Source organism: Periophthalmus magnuspinnatus, chromosome 20, assembly GCF_009829125.3.
Source record: "Periophthalmus magnuspinnatus isolate fPerMag1 chromosome 20, fPerMag1.2.pri, whole genome shotgun sequence".
Classification (NCBI taxonomy): domain Eukaryota; kingdom Metazoa; phylum Chordata; class Actinopteri; order Gobiiformes; family Gobiidae; genus Periophthalmus; species Periophthalmus magnuspinnatus.
This window is the reverse complement of record NC_047145.1, coordinates 5,049,882-5,067,098: the sequence shown is the minus strand read 5'-3', so window position 1 is coordinate 5,067,098 and position 17,217 is coordinate 5,049,882. Positions and strand designations below refer to the sequence as shown.

General features: G+C 37.6%; 1 protein-coding gene across 4 annotated transcripts in view; it reads left to right on the top strand.

Moving 5' to 3' along the window:
- The window catches only part of tnikb (TRAF2 and NCK interacting kinase b), a 62,547-nt gene that overhangs the window by 4,835 nt on the left and 40,495 nt on the right, over window positions 1–17,217 (top strand). For all 4 annotated transcript variants that reach the window (XM_055229994.1, XM_055229992.1, XM_055229993.1 and 1 more), the window contains exons 2-7: window positions 2,110–2,175; window positions 11,610–11,666; window positions 12,307–12,432; window positions 13,435–13,545; window positions 14,724–14,814; window positions 15,479–15,609. In XM_055229994.1, coding sequence (XP_055085969.1) covers window positions 2,110–2,175; window positions 11,610–11,666; window positions 12,307–12,432; window positions 13,435–13,545; window positions 14,724–14,814; window positions 15,479–15,609 — 582 coding nt within the window. The remainder of the gene's footprint in view (window positions 1–2,109; window positions 2,176–11,609; window positions 11,667–12,306; window positions 12,433–13,434; window positions 13,546–14,723; window positions 14,815–15,478; window positions 15,610–17,217) is intronic.

Sequence of the window (17,217 nt, the reverse complement as noted above, 5' to 3'; positions counted from 1 at the left end):
ACTTCAAAACAGATGTGCAGATCTACAGTGTTTTTATGTAAATAGAATAAGACCCCATGGAGACACACAGGGACATTTCAGAACATGTTTGTACAGATCTAAACTACAGGGTCAGCAGTTTTTTTGAGGAATAAGGAAAGATATTGTTGTGGAGCAAATTATGGTACTTGTATCCTTTGCAATTCGCTAATTTACTTGAAATTTCAATTCGATTAGATTAATCTTGCAGCCCAAATTTTCCAACATATTTTTCTGTCTAGTAGATATTGAATAAAATGACCAAACTTGATTAGCAATTCCAGATATCTACCATATTTTCTGGACTATAAGTCACACTTTTTTTAATAGTTTGGCCGAGGGTGCGACTTATACTCTTATGCGACTTATATGTGACATTATTAAAATATATAACTTCACATCTCTGTTATTGTCACACTGACAACTGCATGAGGGCACTCTAGGCTTGTGTACTCCTCCTGTACCATTGAAAATGAAAAATTTCAACATTATGGTAATTTAAAAGATATCTGAGAAAGCCTGAACCCTCTACAAGAAAATCATATTCTGCTGAGCCTGATGACAGCCACGCAGAAACGGAAGTGGTGCCTCATCTACTTACGGAGCGAGGAGAGTGGTTCAGAAGCAACACAGAGGATGAAGAATTCAGTGGATTTAGTGATTTGGACTGAGATCCAGAGCAAACTTGTTGCTTGTTTTTTATGCTTTAGTTATCTGATTAACTGTTAATATCTTATGTAAACACACCAGACACATAGTCAGTTCTGTCTGTTTATGTAGCTGAATAAATATAAATGTGTTACGTTAGCGTGCTGTACTGATATTCAGCCTGTTGTTCTCTATTTTATTGTTGTTATTATTATAGCTTGCCTTTAAAGGTAAAATGTCTGTTCTAGTCTCTAGTGTGACTTATACATGTTTTTTTCTTCATGATTATGCATTTTTGGCTGGTGCGACTTATACTCCGGAGTGACCTATAGTGTAGAAAATACGATACATATAAATAGACAAACTGCAATGGCTGCAGTTATTTAATGTGATGCCCTGTGCAAATAACAAAATATCTCTATAATAGACAATGAAAGAATTCACGTCTCTATGGGGTGTTATAAAACTCACCAACCGTATTCTTGTATAATTTAGCAGCTCAGATTTGAGTTTTTCCCAAGTGCTTTTGCCTCTGGATGGTTTTAAAAATGTGTTATGAATTTGACAATATATTTTTTATGATTTTATATCTGTTTGAATATTTGTTTTTAGAGGTATCTAACTTGCGTTTAACCCAGTTTAAGTTTTACAAGCCTATAACATTTTCTAAAGTGTCGTATTGTGAAATTTCTTTCCTAAAGCTATTTCAACCTCACCACTCACCCAGCAAATTTCTCATCAAATATTGACATCTACAAATATTAATGGAGCATTCACACAAGTCCTGGTTTGACCCTGGTTTGAGCCCATATAGTTTAGTCCTGATGTAGTCTTGGTTTAAGTACTACTACTACTAGAACTACTAATCAATCCTAAAACTAATATCGAAAGTAGTTATTCATTTGAGCAGGTATCAGTCTAAAAAGTCACATTTACAGGACAAATTTAGAGAGATTGAGTAGATTTAGAATGATCTTGAGCTGTAGGACCTACCTGGACGACTGAGGCATTACACAGATATAAGACACATGGGAATATAAAAGAAAGTACTATGATCTAATGTTGAAAATCACATTCTGTTGTCTAAATCATGGTATTGGAATCGGTATGGAGTATCGAGTCTGTCGCTTAGTTTCAAAAATTGAGTTTGAAATATGTAGTATCATGACAACACTAGTGTGAACACCAAAATCTAAAGATACATAACTTGACTTTTGTCTCACATAATTTATCATTAGCCTTCTTAAACATTATATAATTTCATTTGCATATCACACTGAATACACTTTAGTCAGAATGTGTTGTATCAGTCTATTTCAAGAGTTCAGTGGTAATCTTCCCTATTGATGTGTCTGCAGATATCAGTGTAGTTTTAAATGCTTGAACTGCTTTTCTCAATTCAAATAACAGTTCCCATGTTATAACAGTTTGTCTGTGTTGCAGGATCCAGCTGGGATCTTTGAGCTGGTTGAACTGGTTGGAAATGGCACCTATGGACAGGTCTACAAGGTAAGAATACACTTAAAATAATCCCCTATAATCCCTGTTTTAAATCTTAATCTGTGGGTTTAACAACACTAGTCCTGGTTAAATCCTGACCTAACACCATAATAGCGGTGGGTTGTTTTAAATCCTAGTTTGGTTTTGTTCAGGTTAGAAGACATATTGTGCTTGTGTCCGCTCTATAGTTATAATCCATGACACCTGTTGATCTTTGTGTTATAACGTGGCCATTTTAAATATTCATCTAATCTGCTGGTCTGGTGGGTCAGTGGTGCAGATTGGCAGCCATGTGTCAGTCAGCTCCATGGCAACACTGGATAAACATTTTGTGTATATGTTACAGACAAAGTAGAAAATTAGTCATTCTGGAAAATCCCTAAACATTCTGTAAAAGGCACAGGGATTTTACAGGATGATGAGTTATTCTGTAGAAATGAAATTGCCTGAAATGTCCAGGGAAACTAGGACATGATCAATATTCTCTGCTTCTTCTGTAGAATGTCTAATGGGCTTTAGACAAACCAGAGAACCTCTGACAAAGTGGCACTAAACAGTTTGAAGTCTTTATTTCACTCATAAGTCAGCTCTTCTTTATTACATGTCTTTTGTGTTTGACTTTTTCTGGTAGATTTATCCCACTTCACGTTGCTCACTGTTTACATTTGGACTGGACAAAACAGGAGTTAAGCACAATGAGGTACATTTGTCGAGAGGTTTTAGGTCCAAAAAGCAGTGCTACATGGACAGCAAAATATGAAGTCAAGTAAATCCAACATGGTGACGCTGACATTGAACTGCACAATTTATTCACCCTAGATATGTCAAAAATACGTCTGGTTTTGTGTCATTCTTGTGGTCGCAATCTCATGTCTCGTCTCGTTTGGTGGAAATTGTGTCTCGTCTCTCCTCTAGAGTAAAAGTCTCATCTTGATGAAAGGATTTTGCCATAAGGAGTATACTGTATGTATAAATATGAATATGTCAGTACTGATGACGATGACGATGATGATGATTTTATGTCATTCCAACAAAAAACACTAAAACCTCTCACTTTTCATAAAGCCTCTTTCATTGAATTACCTGACACATTTGCTTGCCAAAAATATAAATATAAACTGGAGTAAAGTGCATAGCGTTAACAAATCTAGCCTCTTTGTTGTAATATATTGTATCTGAGAGAGATCCAAGTGGAGCTGCTTTTCAGTGTCAATTTAACACATGGATCATTTTAGGCATTTCACTATGAGCCTTAGACATTACATAATACTAAAGTGTACAATCTAGCCCCTACTTCTATTGTGTCTAGTTATATGACAGTTGTAACCATTTAATTTTAGGCTAGGATTTGTCAGAAGTATCGAAACTAGACACTCATTTGAGCAAGTACACAGGACAGAAATAGTATACACCCACGGACCACTATGAAACCTCCCTGCGACTGAGGGATTACACAGATATAAGACCACATGGTGATATAAAAGAAAGTACTAAGATTTGAAAATCACATTCTGGCGTCTAACAAAACACTATGTTACAGTTCAAATGATTATATTGTTCATTTATTTTTTCTGATTCTTATGCCCATAAACATTATTAGACAGGAACTACAGTGTAAATGGGGTAAAGAGGGTGGTATATTTTGCAAATGGTTGGATCTGGGAGTTGAACCCGTGACTACCACATATATGAAGCGCTCTAATCACTACACCACCAAGCAGCAGTCACTTTTATATACATGTACAATCTTTGCCTGGCCCTAAACGTGCACAACATTTTTATAGTTTCAGTGATTAATTTTCTCAATTTATCAAAACAAAATCCACATGGTGCTGGTAGGGACTGTATCTTGATTCACTCATACTAGGATTATCTTATCTTTGCATTTACTTAGTCATGCAACCACTGTTAAAACTATTTGATTATTTAATTGGTGATATATGTAAGATTCTGCAGCGTCATGCAGTCATTTTGGTACAAATGACAAAATAATAAAAATCCCCTACTCGCTAATGTTATGTGTAATTATCCACAGGAGAGGCTGACAGCAGCACAGGCCTTTGTTGTGATGACGTTTAAGGTGCAGTTTTCTAACAGGGAAGTCAGTGGACTTGTTTCTTTTATAAAGTGGTGTAGAAGAATATTATGATTTAAAATAGCAAAATATACCATAATGATCCACTGTTGTCATAGATTATAGTTAGATAGCAGACACAAGCACAGTGTCTTCTTTAATGCTTTGCTTGTATGTTTCAAAGAATGACATTAAACTTACTGGAACTATCTTGCATTTGTTCAAGTGTTTAGGGGTTGTTTTTTTTCAAAAAAATACATTGAAAATTTTTTTATTTTACTGTGAGTGGAGTCGCCTCTCCACAGATTTATCTCACCTGCTTGTCTTCATGGAGTTCAATGCCATATCATAACTGTAAAGCAATAATATATGCAAGCAAGACACTCCACCAGAAAAGTTACACAGAGACACTTTAAGATTAGTTCAGACTTTATAGAGAACATGTGTGATCTTATGACAAAGTAGCTTTAGCCCATAAACAGTACATCCTGCTGTACAGTGTGCGGTGCATTGTTTGGAGTAGACTTTGGTGATGTGCAGATAAACATAGAAACAAACACAACAGAGGCTGCAGTGTCAGAGAGATTCACACAAGATATTTTTTACTTTGGACTCGAGGCGTAAAAACAGTTCAGTTCAGACAAGCCTCACATTCCTCCGAGGTGCACAGGCCTGGACATATACACAAACACACACACGCACACGTACACACATACACACACACACACACACACACGTGCACGCATGCACACACACACACACACACACACGTGCACGCATGCACACACACACACACACGCATGCAAACGCACACGCATCCATACACACACAAACACATGCACACACACGCAAACACACACATACACATGCACACACAGTCCTGCCAAAAGGTAAAGAGCGGAGGGTGTAGCCAGTAGGGCTGTCAAAAGTATCAAAAATCATATACTAATCGATACTAAAACTAGTTTTGAGTGGGTATCAGAACTAAAAAGTTACATGCACAGGACAGAAATTAACCTTTCCTGAAGCTTTAGAATGATCCTGAGCTGTGTCAGAACAAGTATAAGACACATAGACTAGTGTATGACCATGGACCACTATGGAAACTACCTGGACACTGAGGGATTACACAGATATAAGGCCACATGGGAATATAAGAGAAAATACTACCATTTTAAGTTGAAAATGACATTCTATTGTTGAAATATTATCATTATGGTATCGGAATCAATATTGACTTTGAGTATCGAGTCAATTCCTTAGATTCAAAATTTTGTTTTAAATTTTAGTATTGTGAAGCTATATAAGTAAAATACATTTTATCAGTGTAAAGCACTATGTAACTTTTCTGGTCGATTGTTGCCCATTTCCATGTCTCTATTGAGCTGTTGCTTACTTATCTCCATGGAGACAGCAGGTCATGCAACCAGGCCAAGTATTTCTCTCCAGTAACAGTGTCTATAATTGATTAAATGCAAGTACCAAACTGGAAAAAGCAAAGCAACAACATCTTCATACAAGCATGTGGCTCTCCCTCAACCGTTAAATGTTATATGGTGCAACTTTAATTTTCCAGAGGTAAATATTGTGCAGTATGTGTGTGTCATTTATTACCCATGATATTAACTTTCTGAATGAATCTTGTGCATCAAAGCAAAACAAGGTTTTATTCCTGGACCACACCTGTATATATTAATTTGACTGTGAAATTATGTCACACGGATATTCTGGTCATCACATCTCGAACTATGAATACAATCTCTCAAACAGAAAACACCCTGTTCTACGTTGTGATGTCATGTGGTAATACAGGAAGTGCTCCACTGTGTTTTTAAACAAAGTTCCAAATAGGAAGTGAGCATGGGCGTGCTTCCAGCTCCATCAACTCTGGCTCCAATTCACTTTACATTGAAAAATTGTTACCCCTTTCTCTGTAACTGCTGCAGGGAGCCACATGATTTTGGTCTTTGTCTCTCCATGATCCTGGTGTTTTTATTTTGCAATTTTTTTCCCCGGAAATCAAGATATGAACATTAATAACAGACAAATCAGGTGCCTTCTTTCCTCGAGATCACTCCCACTAGTGTTAGCAACAGGTTTGATTGGCAGCTAAGCCTCAACTCCCTGCCAGTGGTGCGGGAAGAGGCATTATCTTAAATACCGTAGCTCCGGATTGGCTTTTTGGTTGCTATGATACTCATGCGTGGGATTCCAAATATGGAACTGAACGCTATGGGTGATGTCACACTCACTTAGTCAACTTCTTTATACAGTCTATGGTACCAATAGAGGTGTGTGAATTTAGACATTCTTAAGCACCTGGTACAACTATTATTTTTATTTTTATTATAACTGGGGCAGTGGTGGCAAAGATGTTTGAGTGACTGTCCATTGATCCAAAGGTTAGCAGTTCAAATCTTGCATCTGACATTATAGTAACCAGTATAGTTGGAGTGGCCATAGGTGAATACTGTTGTTGTGTCCTCGTACAAGACACAACCCACATTCGGTTCCAGTCTGAGTATATTGGTGTGTGAATGTGTGTGTTGTTCCTTGATGTAATGCTCTTTGATTAGTTAAAAAAAACAAAAACAAAAAAACACTGCTGTATTATATTTTCCTCTACTATCTCGCCTTAAATAAGCTGTACTGAGCTCTGTGTGTGTGGCTCTGACAGACATGGGCGACTATCATAGGAACAGCGATAAGATGTCTGGCTATTCCAATCTTCTCTTTTCCTCCTCCTCTCCTCCTCCTCTCCCTCTTTCATTATCTCCTCCTCTCATCTCCTCATCTCTTTATCTGCACCTTTTTATCTCAGTCTTTTATTGGTTTGACACTGTAGATTTCCTCTGGTCTCACACTGAGGACACAGGAAGCAGTTAACCTCAGGACAAGCACAAAACTAGATCTGAAACAGGATGAAACCAGGACTGATACAGGACTGAAAACAGAAATAAACCAGGACTAAATCAGGAATGAACGAGGACTAAACCAGGACTGAAACAGGACTGAAACAGGACTGAAACAGGACTGAACCAGGACTGAACCATGACTCAACCAAGACTAAACCAAGACTAACCAAGACCAAACCAAGACTAAACCAGGATTTCAGGTTGATCTAAACCTTGACCAAACCTGGACTAAACCTGATATAAACCTGAATCAAACCGAGACTCTAAAGCAAGACTAAACCTGGATAAACCTGCTGTAAACCTGGACTAAACTTGGACTTAACCTTGTCTAACCCTGGACTAAACCTGGAATACACCTAAACTAAACCTGGACTAAACCTGAACTAAATCTGGACTAAACCTGCTCTAAACCTGGACTATACCTAGACTAAACCTGCTCTAAATCTGGACTAAACCTGGACTAAACCTGGACTAAACCTAGACTAAACCTTCTCTAAACCTGGACTAAACCAGAACTAAACCTAGACTAAGCACACATATGCAGAGCAGAACTCACCATGAGCTTGAAACCAGAATTTAGCAATACTAACCCAGGATTAAACCAGGACTAAACCAGGTCTAACCCAGGTCTAACCCAAGCATCGAGCCACCCCTTTCACATTTACAGAGTAGAGATGAAAGGAGACTGTTAAAACCATTGGTCCGTTTCACCCATGACATAACTCTGGCCTGTAACATTTAAAGAGTTTAATAAAGTTTTCAAACATGTGTCAAAGAAACTGGTTTATTTAAAAAGGAAGAATGCCAAGGCTAAGTGAGCACAGAGCTGGGAGCACGAGGTTGCTGTGTGGTTAATAAGATATCATTTGTGAAAAAGAAAACATTTCTTAACCTGTGAAAGGGGAAACATTATTGGAATGCAGTACCAAGGCAGTGTTTATTAAACTTAAGGTGCTATGTTTAATCTGGTGGAGAGTACAGCTTCTACTTGTCTCCTCTCCCTTGCCTGGAATGTTTCGCAGTATTGCATTAAACTTATTCCTAAACACACTCTCGATCTGACTTGTAACTTGACCTGGTGGCATCACTTTGCTTGACTATGTGGCAATTGATAAGCTTATTGTCATACAGTGGATTTTTTTCATGATGTGGTTAGAATTTGATTAATTACATCACTTTACTTATCCATGGGTTTGAGAGTGATAAAAACAGCACTGTTTTAACTATTCAAAGCAAAATATCCTATCATTTGAATTGTGTAAAGTCTTCAAAATGTCGCAAATAAACAGGAAGCTGAAACACATAAAGCGCATAATATTAGCAGTTAGCATAACATATAATGCACTCTATACTATTCATTTTATGTCCATGCAATTGAATGTAACAATGTGCAAAAGTGCCTGCAGCAAACTTTTAATAACATTGGTTTTATATAGTGCTTTTCATAGCAACTCAAAGGGATTTTACAGTTGAACATAAAACAAACACAATATGAACTAGAACAAGTTATAAGGGAAAGCAGGCACTTACATTTGCCTGAAAATAGTCTGTGTTCACATGGCACCTCTGGCTATAGAATGACTTTAAAGCCTTTCTCTGGTGCTGATTGGTTGGTGGATGTGGACATAAAGGGACAGGAAAGCCAATGGGAAAAGCATTTGAGAAGAGGGAAGCTGAGCGATGCATTCAGGGTCTGATGCAACGCTGTGTAATTCAGACAACTGAGTAACTGCATGTGGTGTGTTAAACTATACTGCTGAACATTCTGTGAACATTTGACCCTGTTCTTATGAGTTTATATTAATTTTAATGACTCACACATAGTTGTTTCCTTCATATTATCATTAGTGTCCTCACCTATTGCACTCTCTTAATGTTTCCTCAAATGGTTATTATTTCTATTTCAGTGGTTCAGACTTGTATTTGTTATCATTAAAAAGCACTGCCTCAGAAATCTTGGACCACACAGGAAATTATGTCATTAAATTGAGTAAATGGGTAAAATATAAATAATTGTTAACCAGCTTTCAATATAATAACATTGAAATATATAGATCTTCTTACTGATAAATAAGGAGCCTACTATTAAGTTTGGTTGGTTCTTTAGTACTTCCATTTCCTTCCTCCGCAGCCTGTTGCTAGGATACAGAGCAGGAAGTGTGATGGAGACGATGCATTGGTTTACAGTTCATTCACTTCAACAGCTGTGAATCAGAGACTAAACAAGGACTGAACCAGGACTGAACAAGGACTGAACCAGGGCTAAACCAGGGCTAAACCAGGGCTAAACCAGGGCTAAACCAGGACTAAACCAGGGCTAAACCAGGACTAAACTAGGACTAAACCAGGACTAAACCAGGGCTAAATCAGGACTAAACTAGGACCGAACAGGATTAAACCAGGACTGAACCATGACTAAACCAGGACTAAACCAGGACTAAACAGGATTGAACCAGGACTGAATGAGGACAAATCACAGAACAGGATTAAACCAGGACTGAACCAGGACTAAACCAGTGCTAAACCAGGACTAAACCAAGGCTATCCCAGGACTAAACCAGGAATAAACCAGGATTTAACAGGATTAAACCAGGACTGAATGAGGACAAATCACCGAACAGAATTAAACCAGAGCTAAACCAGGACTAAACCAGGGCTAAACCAGGACTAAACCAAGACTAAACCAGGACTAAACAGGATTAAACCAGGACTGAACAAGGACAAATCAGGACCAAACAGGATTAAACCAGGACTGAACCTGGACTAAACCAGAGCTAAACCAGGATTAAACCAGGGCTAAACCAGGACTGAACCAGGACTAAACCAGGAATGAACCAGGACTAAACCAGGGCTAAACCAGGACTAAACCAGGACTAAACCAGGACTAAACCAGAGCTAAACCAGGACTAAACCAGGACTAAACCAGAACTGAAAACATCTCACACATATATTTTTCAGATATATATGATGTCAATCAAATAATGAATACGTTCAATATTTGTGGGTCATACATTTGGAGATTTCTTTCAAAACAATCAATGTCCCATAGCATTATAGACCACTGCCCTCCATCTGAAATGATGACATAATCTAATTAGCACATGCACTAATTCTAATGTACATCAAGGCTGCTCTAAATCTATTCAGGAAAGGTCATATTTTGTCATGGCAATTTTTTTTGTACTAATTCTTTTTTCCAGTGAGGATCTAGTTTTGATGCTAGTTTTAGTGTAGATTAGTGTCTGTGTATTGATTTTCTTCACAAATCTATAACCTGAGTTGCTCCCCCTGCTTTAAGAGGCTTCTTTCAGCTAAGATCAGAGCAGATGACTAGAACATCTCTCTGCTCTGTAAGTTCTGATCTGACCCTTTTTCCTTCCCTTTAAACGCACTGTGACGGGACAATCAGCTTCCTCATACACAGCAGCAAAAAAGTGGAACACGCTTCCAGCTGACCTTAAAACTTGCACGAACTACCACACTTTCTCTCATGGGCTAAAACAATGGCTTTTGAGCAGGCAGGCGTATCAACATGAGGCCTCTTTTAACCTTTAAAGATTCTGACTGATATAGATAATAGTGAATTGGATTTTGAGTATTTTTAGATACAAAGATATGAATTTGAAACTTTGCATTTATGGCAGTTTGTCTTAATGAGTTTTGACTGTTTTAAATATGTAACTATCAATTAAAAAGTCAGTTTAAGAAGACATGGCTACTGATGAAATATCGTTGTTAGAGGTGTTGTTATGTAAATAGGCTCTTTAATGTCTTCTGTACCTGCCCAAGGACTGCAGATGGGAAGGAGCTTGGAGCTAAATGTGGCGCAGAGCAGCTTAATGTTTTTGTGCACTGTCCTTGTTTTAAATAAATACATAATAAATAAACTGGAAACGAGGATTTGAGTTGAAAACACCAACCCTTAAATTAATGGACTAAACCTGCAGGACGATGTCATGAAAAGTAGGACTAGACCAGGACTAAACCAGGACCGAACCAGAACTGAACCAGGACTAAACCAGAACTGAACCAGGACTAAACCAGGACTAAACCAGAACTAAACCACAACTAAACTAGAACTAAACCAGGAAGGAGTAAACCAGGACAAAACCAGGACTGAACCAGGACTAAACCAGAACTAAACCAGGAAGGAGAAATGAGAAACTAAATAAGGACTGAACCAGGACTAAACCAGGACTAAACCTCGACTAAACCAGGACTAAACCAGAACTGAACCAGAACTGAACCAGAACTGAATCAGAACTGAACCAGGACTGAACCAGGACCAAACCAGGAGTGAACCAGGAATAAACCAGAACTTCCTTAGGTTGAAAGCAGGTCTAGACCAGGATGACTGGCACAGATCCAAGGATGTACTATACATTAAACACTTAAGGTTAAGCACTTTATTGAGCCTATTGATTCTCACACAAACTCTCTCTTCTCTGTCTCAGGGTCGCCATGTTAAAACAGGCCAGCTGGCTGCTATCAAGGTCATGGACGTCACTGGAGTAAGTACCATTCAGCGGATTTTACTGTATAGAATTATTATATTTACAAACATATTTATCCTGCATATTGTGGGCATTGTGCATTGTTCCTCATGGGGATGACATTATCTTGTATTATATATGAACATAATCAGCCTGACCTGTAGTCTTTGTTTGCATTTAGTCTTCTAAATAATACTTTCACGTGGATGCTTCATGTTAGCTTTTAAACACGTTATAAAGGGGTTTCCTAATCCTTAGCTTAGTCAGAGTTGTATTTCAATCATTCACTCAGGTTTGAGTAATCCTGTACCATCCTGCTTTTGAGGCTTGAGCGCTCTGAAACTCACCTACTCCCTAGCTCCATTGCTCTGTGCTTACTTGAGATTCTGATTCACATAAACACAGCTATTTTTCAGCAGTAAAAATTAGTAATTGAAAGCCCACTGCTTGTTAATTTAAAATGCCACTATTCAGTTTGTGAAATGCAGTTTTGAACAAGTCAATGGTTCTGTTTCTATTAATACGCTTTTAAATCAATATTGTGATTTACAATGAACAAAATGTAAAATTAATGATCTATTATAGTTGCAGACTGCTAGAAAAAAGGATAATATGTCTTCTTTAAGTTGAAAGCAAAAGCAAAATGTGTGTTTTCCAGGATGAGGAGGAGGAGATTAAAGCTGAGATCAACATGCTGAAGAAGTACAGCCACCACAGAAACATAGCCACGTACTATGGAGCATTCATCAAGAAAAACCCTCCAGGGATGGACGATCAGCTCTGGGTATGGAAACACCTATTCCAAGTTATATCATCATTTCCTTTAAAAAATATCACACCGAATCTGGTTAAAAAAGTGTGACATTTTGGAGAACAATGATTCCTAAATTTGCCAACTGTGACAAAAAGGCCGGAAATTCACAAGTGAAATTTGGTGTTGGTTTTCACACCACAGATGCAAGTTTAAATTTAAGAATAGAAGAAAGACTTGCTTGGTTATTTAATGATTTATTTTAAAATTATCCAAATAAAAGCAGCCTATTGATGTGGTAGTACTGCTATGTAACTGAAGATAAGTCTTATTTTATTTATTTTAAAGCCAATTTCATTCCAGCATAGTTTATTTGATATTGTATAAGCTCTTGAGGTCAAAATAAGTCTGCAATGTACAGTCTGCATCTAATTAAGTGTTATTTAAGTGTGAATTAGCATGCTAGTTGTTGTTAGCTTACCGTGACAGCAAAACTCTGACCAGAGAGGTGTGAAAAGCACTTATAAACTCATCGCTATGAATAATTAGGATGCTCCGAATGCATAAAGTAAGTGAGGAATAACTTTGGACCACTGCAAACTGTTTCAAATGTTCTTCATGTTTTTTTTAAGAGAGTGAAAATCAGGTGCAGCGCCTTTAAGTCCTGCTTGGTTCCGGTTTGTTCCGCCCTGGACCTGATGGCCTTTTGGTTTAGTCTTGGCTCGGGTAGTCCTGCTTTTGTCTTGGTGTAATGTAGCTCAGGTTTAGTCCTTTCTACTGATAGTTAGTCAAAGCAATACGTCTTGATATGTTCTGGCTATAGTCCCGTTTTAGCGTTTCTCTATTTTATGGTCAATTAACCAGTTTGCAATTACCATTTTAACCTACAAAAAATGGTAAGCTACTTGAAAATCAAACTTAAGTAGTACTTGGTCTGAAAATCTTGAAAAATGCTAATTTGCTGTCCAAATGTTAATGATGCTACTTTAGGCTAACGCGTTGCTAATGCTGCTAATGCTAACTGTGTGTTGACAGCTGGTGATGGAGTTCTGTGGAGCTGGCTCGATCACAGACCTGATTAAAAACACCAAAGGAAACTCTCTGAAGGAGGAGTGGATTGCCTACGTCTGCAGAGAAATACTACGGGTAAGAAAAGAAGCTGTTTGTTTCTAAGGATACATTCTGATAACGGATCAGATCACTGGAATGGAGGTTATGCAGAGACATCACAGCATTATATGAGTGTCAGCAATTATTTTCCTCAACACATTAGCTCAGACACATGTTCTTCAGGAGAGAAAGGTTCACTTCAGCTGTGTCTGATCCAAAGTCTGTGTCTGTATCAGTGATGAATGTGCTGTAGTCCGCAGTGTCCCTGTTGTTTAGCTTTAACTGTTGACTGGTTTATACTGATTTTAAATGTCAGGTACAACGTGTAGCAGGGATGTAGACTTTTATATATTTGTTATTAAACTGTTGCAGCTCTTGCACATTTTACATGTGTCATTACTCACCAGTGACTCTCATACACCTATGCCACTCTTTAATAAAGCTCCAAAGGCTGTGATGTCGTTTGCATAACCTCTACACTGAATGTTATTAATAGTTGCTTGTGCATGGTGGTATGGTTACCTTCAAAAGTAAAAAACAAAAAAGAAAACAGAGCATTCAGCAAATCATCTCATCTGAAACAGCAGGAGGGGAATTCTTCAGCTATAGGTAGCCTAATAGTGACCAAGATCTCTGTTCAGGATCTGGAAATGGGTCAACAGGTGCTACACTATGGCTGTCCACTGCTCAGGTTGAAAAATATATCAAATTTAGAGTACAAATTTAACACCAGATACAATAATGTCTGCCTTGCCTTTCTAGTTGTGCAGTTAAACTTGTATTTACTTGTATGGAATAAGCAAAAGAGAACTTTTATTTGTCCCACAGTGGGGAAATTCCAGTTTTGTAACACACAATTCAAAAACACCAGCAGAACAGAAATATTCCATCCAAATCAAAAAGATAAATAGGCTTAACTATTGAAATATACTTAAAACTAACTCAAAAACACTGTTCAAATACACTGTACATTCAAATCATGCACAATGATTGGCTATGGCTATGTACAGTGTAACATTCGGATAGAATAAATTGTTAGAAAAGTGACTTCAGTTTTGTTATTTAAAAATTGCTAGCTATAAAAAAATTGTAATCTGCCGAGTAGCAACTGAATGATTGAAATCTAGGGACAAAACAATTTAGCATTTTGGGTGAAAATATTATCTATCTCTGACTTATATATTAAATTGACTAACATTTTTTCTGTTTTTCAGGGTCTGACCCATCTGCACCAGCACAAAGTGATCCACAGAGACATCAAGGGCCAAAACGTGCTGTTGACAGAAAACGCAGAGGTTAAACTTGGTGAGAGTCTTCATGTCAATGATTACTTTCTACCTATTTTTTTTTTATTTAAAACAGGATGAGGTTTTAAATAAAAAACTACCTCATCCTTAAAACAAGATGAGGTAGTTTAGCTAAACCAAACTTACAAGGACAGTACCGAAACCAAACCAGGACTTGACGTGACGAAACTAGCAATTAACGTATATTAAAAATTAAACCATATCAACAGCATAAAGGCACCAGGACTAAATAATTAACCATTTCAAAACCAAAACTAGACTAAGACCAAGTCAGTGTTAAACCAAGACGAAACCATGATTAAACTGTAACAGTAATCTATTGCCAAATCCGTGACTAAAGAGCCACCTGCTGCCATTTTGGTCCTAGTTACTAATGTAAACAAATGAAACCTCCAAAGGAAACATGTATTAACTACCAAAATTATCAGTATTAAATCAGCTTTTAGGTGATAATAAATTATCAGGTCATACAAAAGTAGTTTGATAGCTTTTGCATGGCTCCAATATCTGCACTGACTGCCCTGCAGGACATTAGTTGGCAGGACTAAACAACATGAACAAAACAAGACCAAACTAAACACGGACTATTTGAAAATGTATTATAACAGGTAATCTAAGATACGTCTGCAGACTTCCTAACATGAAACATCTTTCCTCTCCAGTGGACTTTGGTGTGAGCGCTCAGTTGGACCGAACAGTGGGGCGCAGGAACACGTTTATTGGGACGCCATATTGGATGGCTCCAGAGGTCATCGCATGTGACGAGAATCCAGATGCCACATATGACTTCAAGGTAATATGATTATTAATATGATTATAACTTAATATAATGTCTATTTGAGTTACTTTTGTATGAGTGAAAGTGTGCTCTATAATTTGAATACAACATTGATTCATTGCCAAAGACAGGTGCATTTGGTGATTTGGTGAATATAAATGATGCCTATTGCAAGTTTATAATATTGTTACAGCCATATCAAAAAGGTTGTGCTTAAGATCAATTTGAGTAATAAATTCATGCAAAAAGATTAATAATCTTGGAAGTTTTGGTGTCTCTATCTGAGCATTAAGAAGGTGCTGGTTTGATTCCTGCCCGATATACATATTGTCTGCTGTGGTGTCCGTGGGCAAGACATTTCAAATAATTGTTTATTCCAAATGTGGATGGTTGAAACAGGAAGGACATCTGACTTAAAATTCAAGAATTTGCCTTGGCACCCCCAATGAAAATGATGAAATGTTGATTTATTGGGGAAAAAAACGTAACTTTTTAGTCAAAAAATAGACTAAAATGAAAGCAACTTTTATCCATTTTGGAGGTTTTTATTGCACTGAAAAACATGTATTCTTGTATGTATAGGTCTGGGGGACTACAGCTATACTTATTACTGCCTAACAGCAGAAAAAGGGGGTACTATTTGCAGGTTATAACCATTCAAATCCTCCGAAAACGTCTATTTCCTGGTTGTGCTGTTGACCTTTGTGAAACCGTGTTTGAATGATATTTTTTTCTTGTACCTTTCCTCCAACACTGATCACTCCATTCTCCCGCATGATTGCACAAACATTTACCACAGCCATCTTTGCTGCTTGTCTCCATTGAGATGTTATTGCTTTGCCTGGAATGTTCCAAAGTATGACATTATCTACATTTATATAGATTTTATTTCATAACAGATGTTTTTATTACTCAAAAATAACTTCTGTTTGACCTGTAACATGGCCCGATGGCTTTGGCTGACATAGGGATAGATAAGTTGAATATACTGTGGAACATTCTAGGCACAGCAACTGCCTAATGAAAAGACCTGCTATATGCAACATTTGATATTGAGGTTATAACCGTCCAAATCCAGCAGAATTTTGTACTTCCTGACCTTTGTGATACCATGTTTGAATTATAGTTTTCTTGTACCTTTCCTCCAAAATTAATCACTCCATTCTCCCACATGATCGCACAAACAATTTACCCCAGGGGCGCATCCGAAGGTTACAAATACCACTGATTTCACTGCATTTCCACTGAGTTTCTTTCTGGTTTGGAGAAAGCTGAAAGAACCATAATGGGGCCGGTTCCCTGTGTGCTCAAACTCTATTAAATGCAAGTCTCTGGAGCTCGGAGAGACGGGAGAGCTTCACATTATGAGATTAAATGCTTTAAATAGGCAAAAACCCAGCGCTGTGCTCAGATAGGAGTTCAAATGGTTACACTGTGGGTTGAAAATGTAAGGGGTATTTTTAACAGCTGAAAATGTCATTCTCACAGTGGGACAAATAGCAGTGTTAGGCCTTACATGACAACTGGATTTTTGTAGGTGGTGTCAGATGAGGTGAAGTTTTGAATGCTACAAACAACTTAAAGCTATTTTTGAGCCACTTTCTGAGCCACTGCCATGAATAA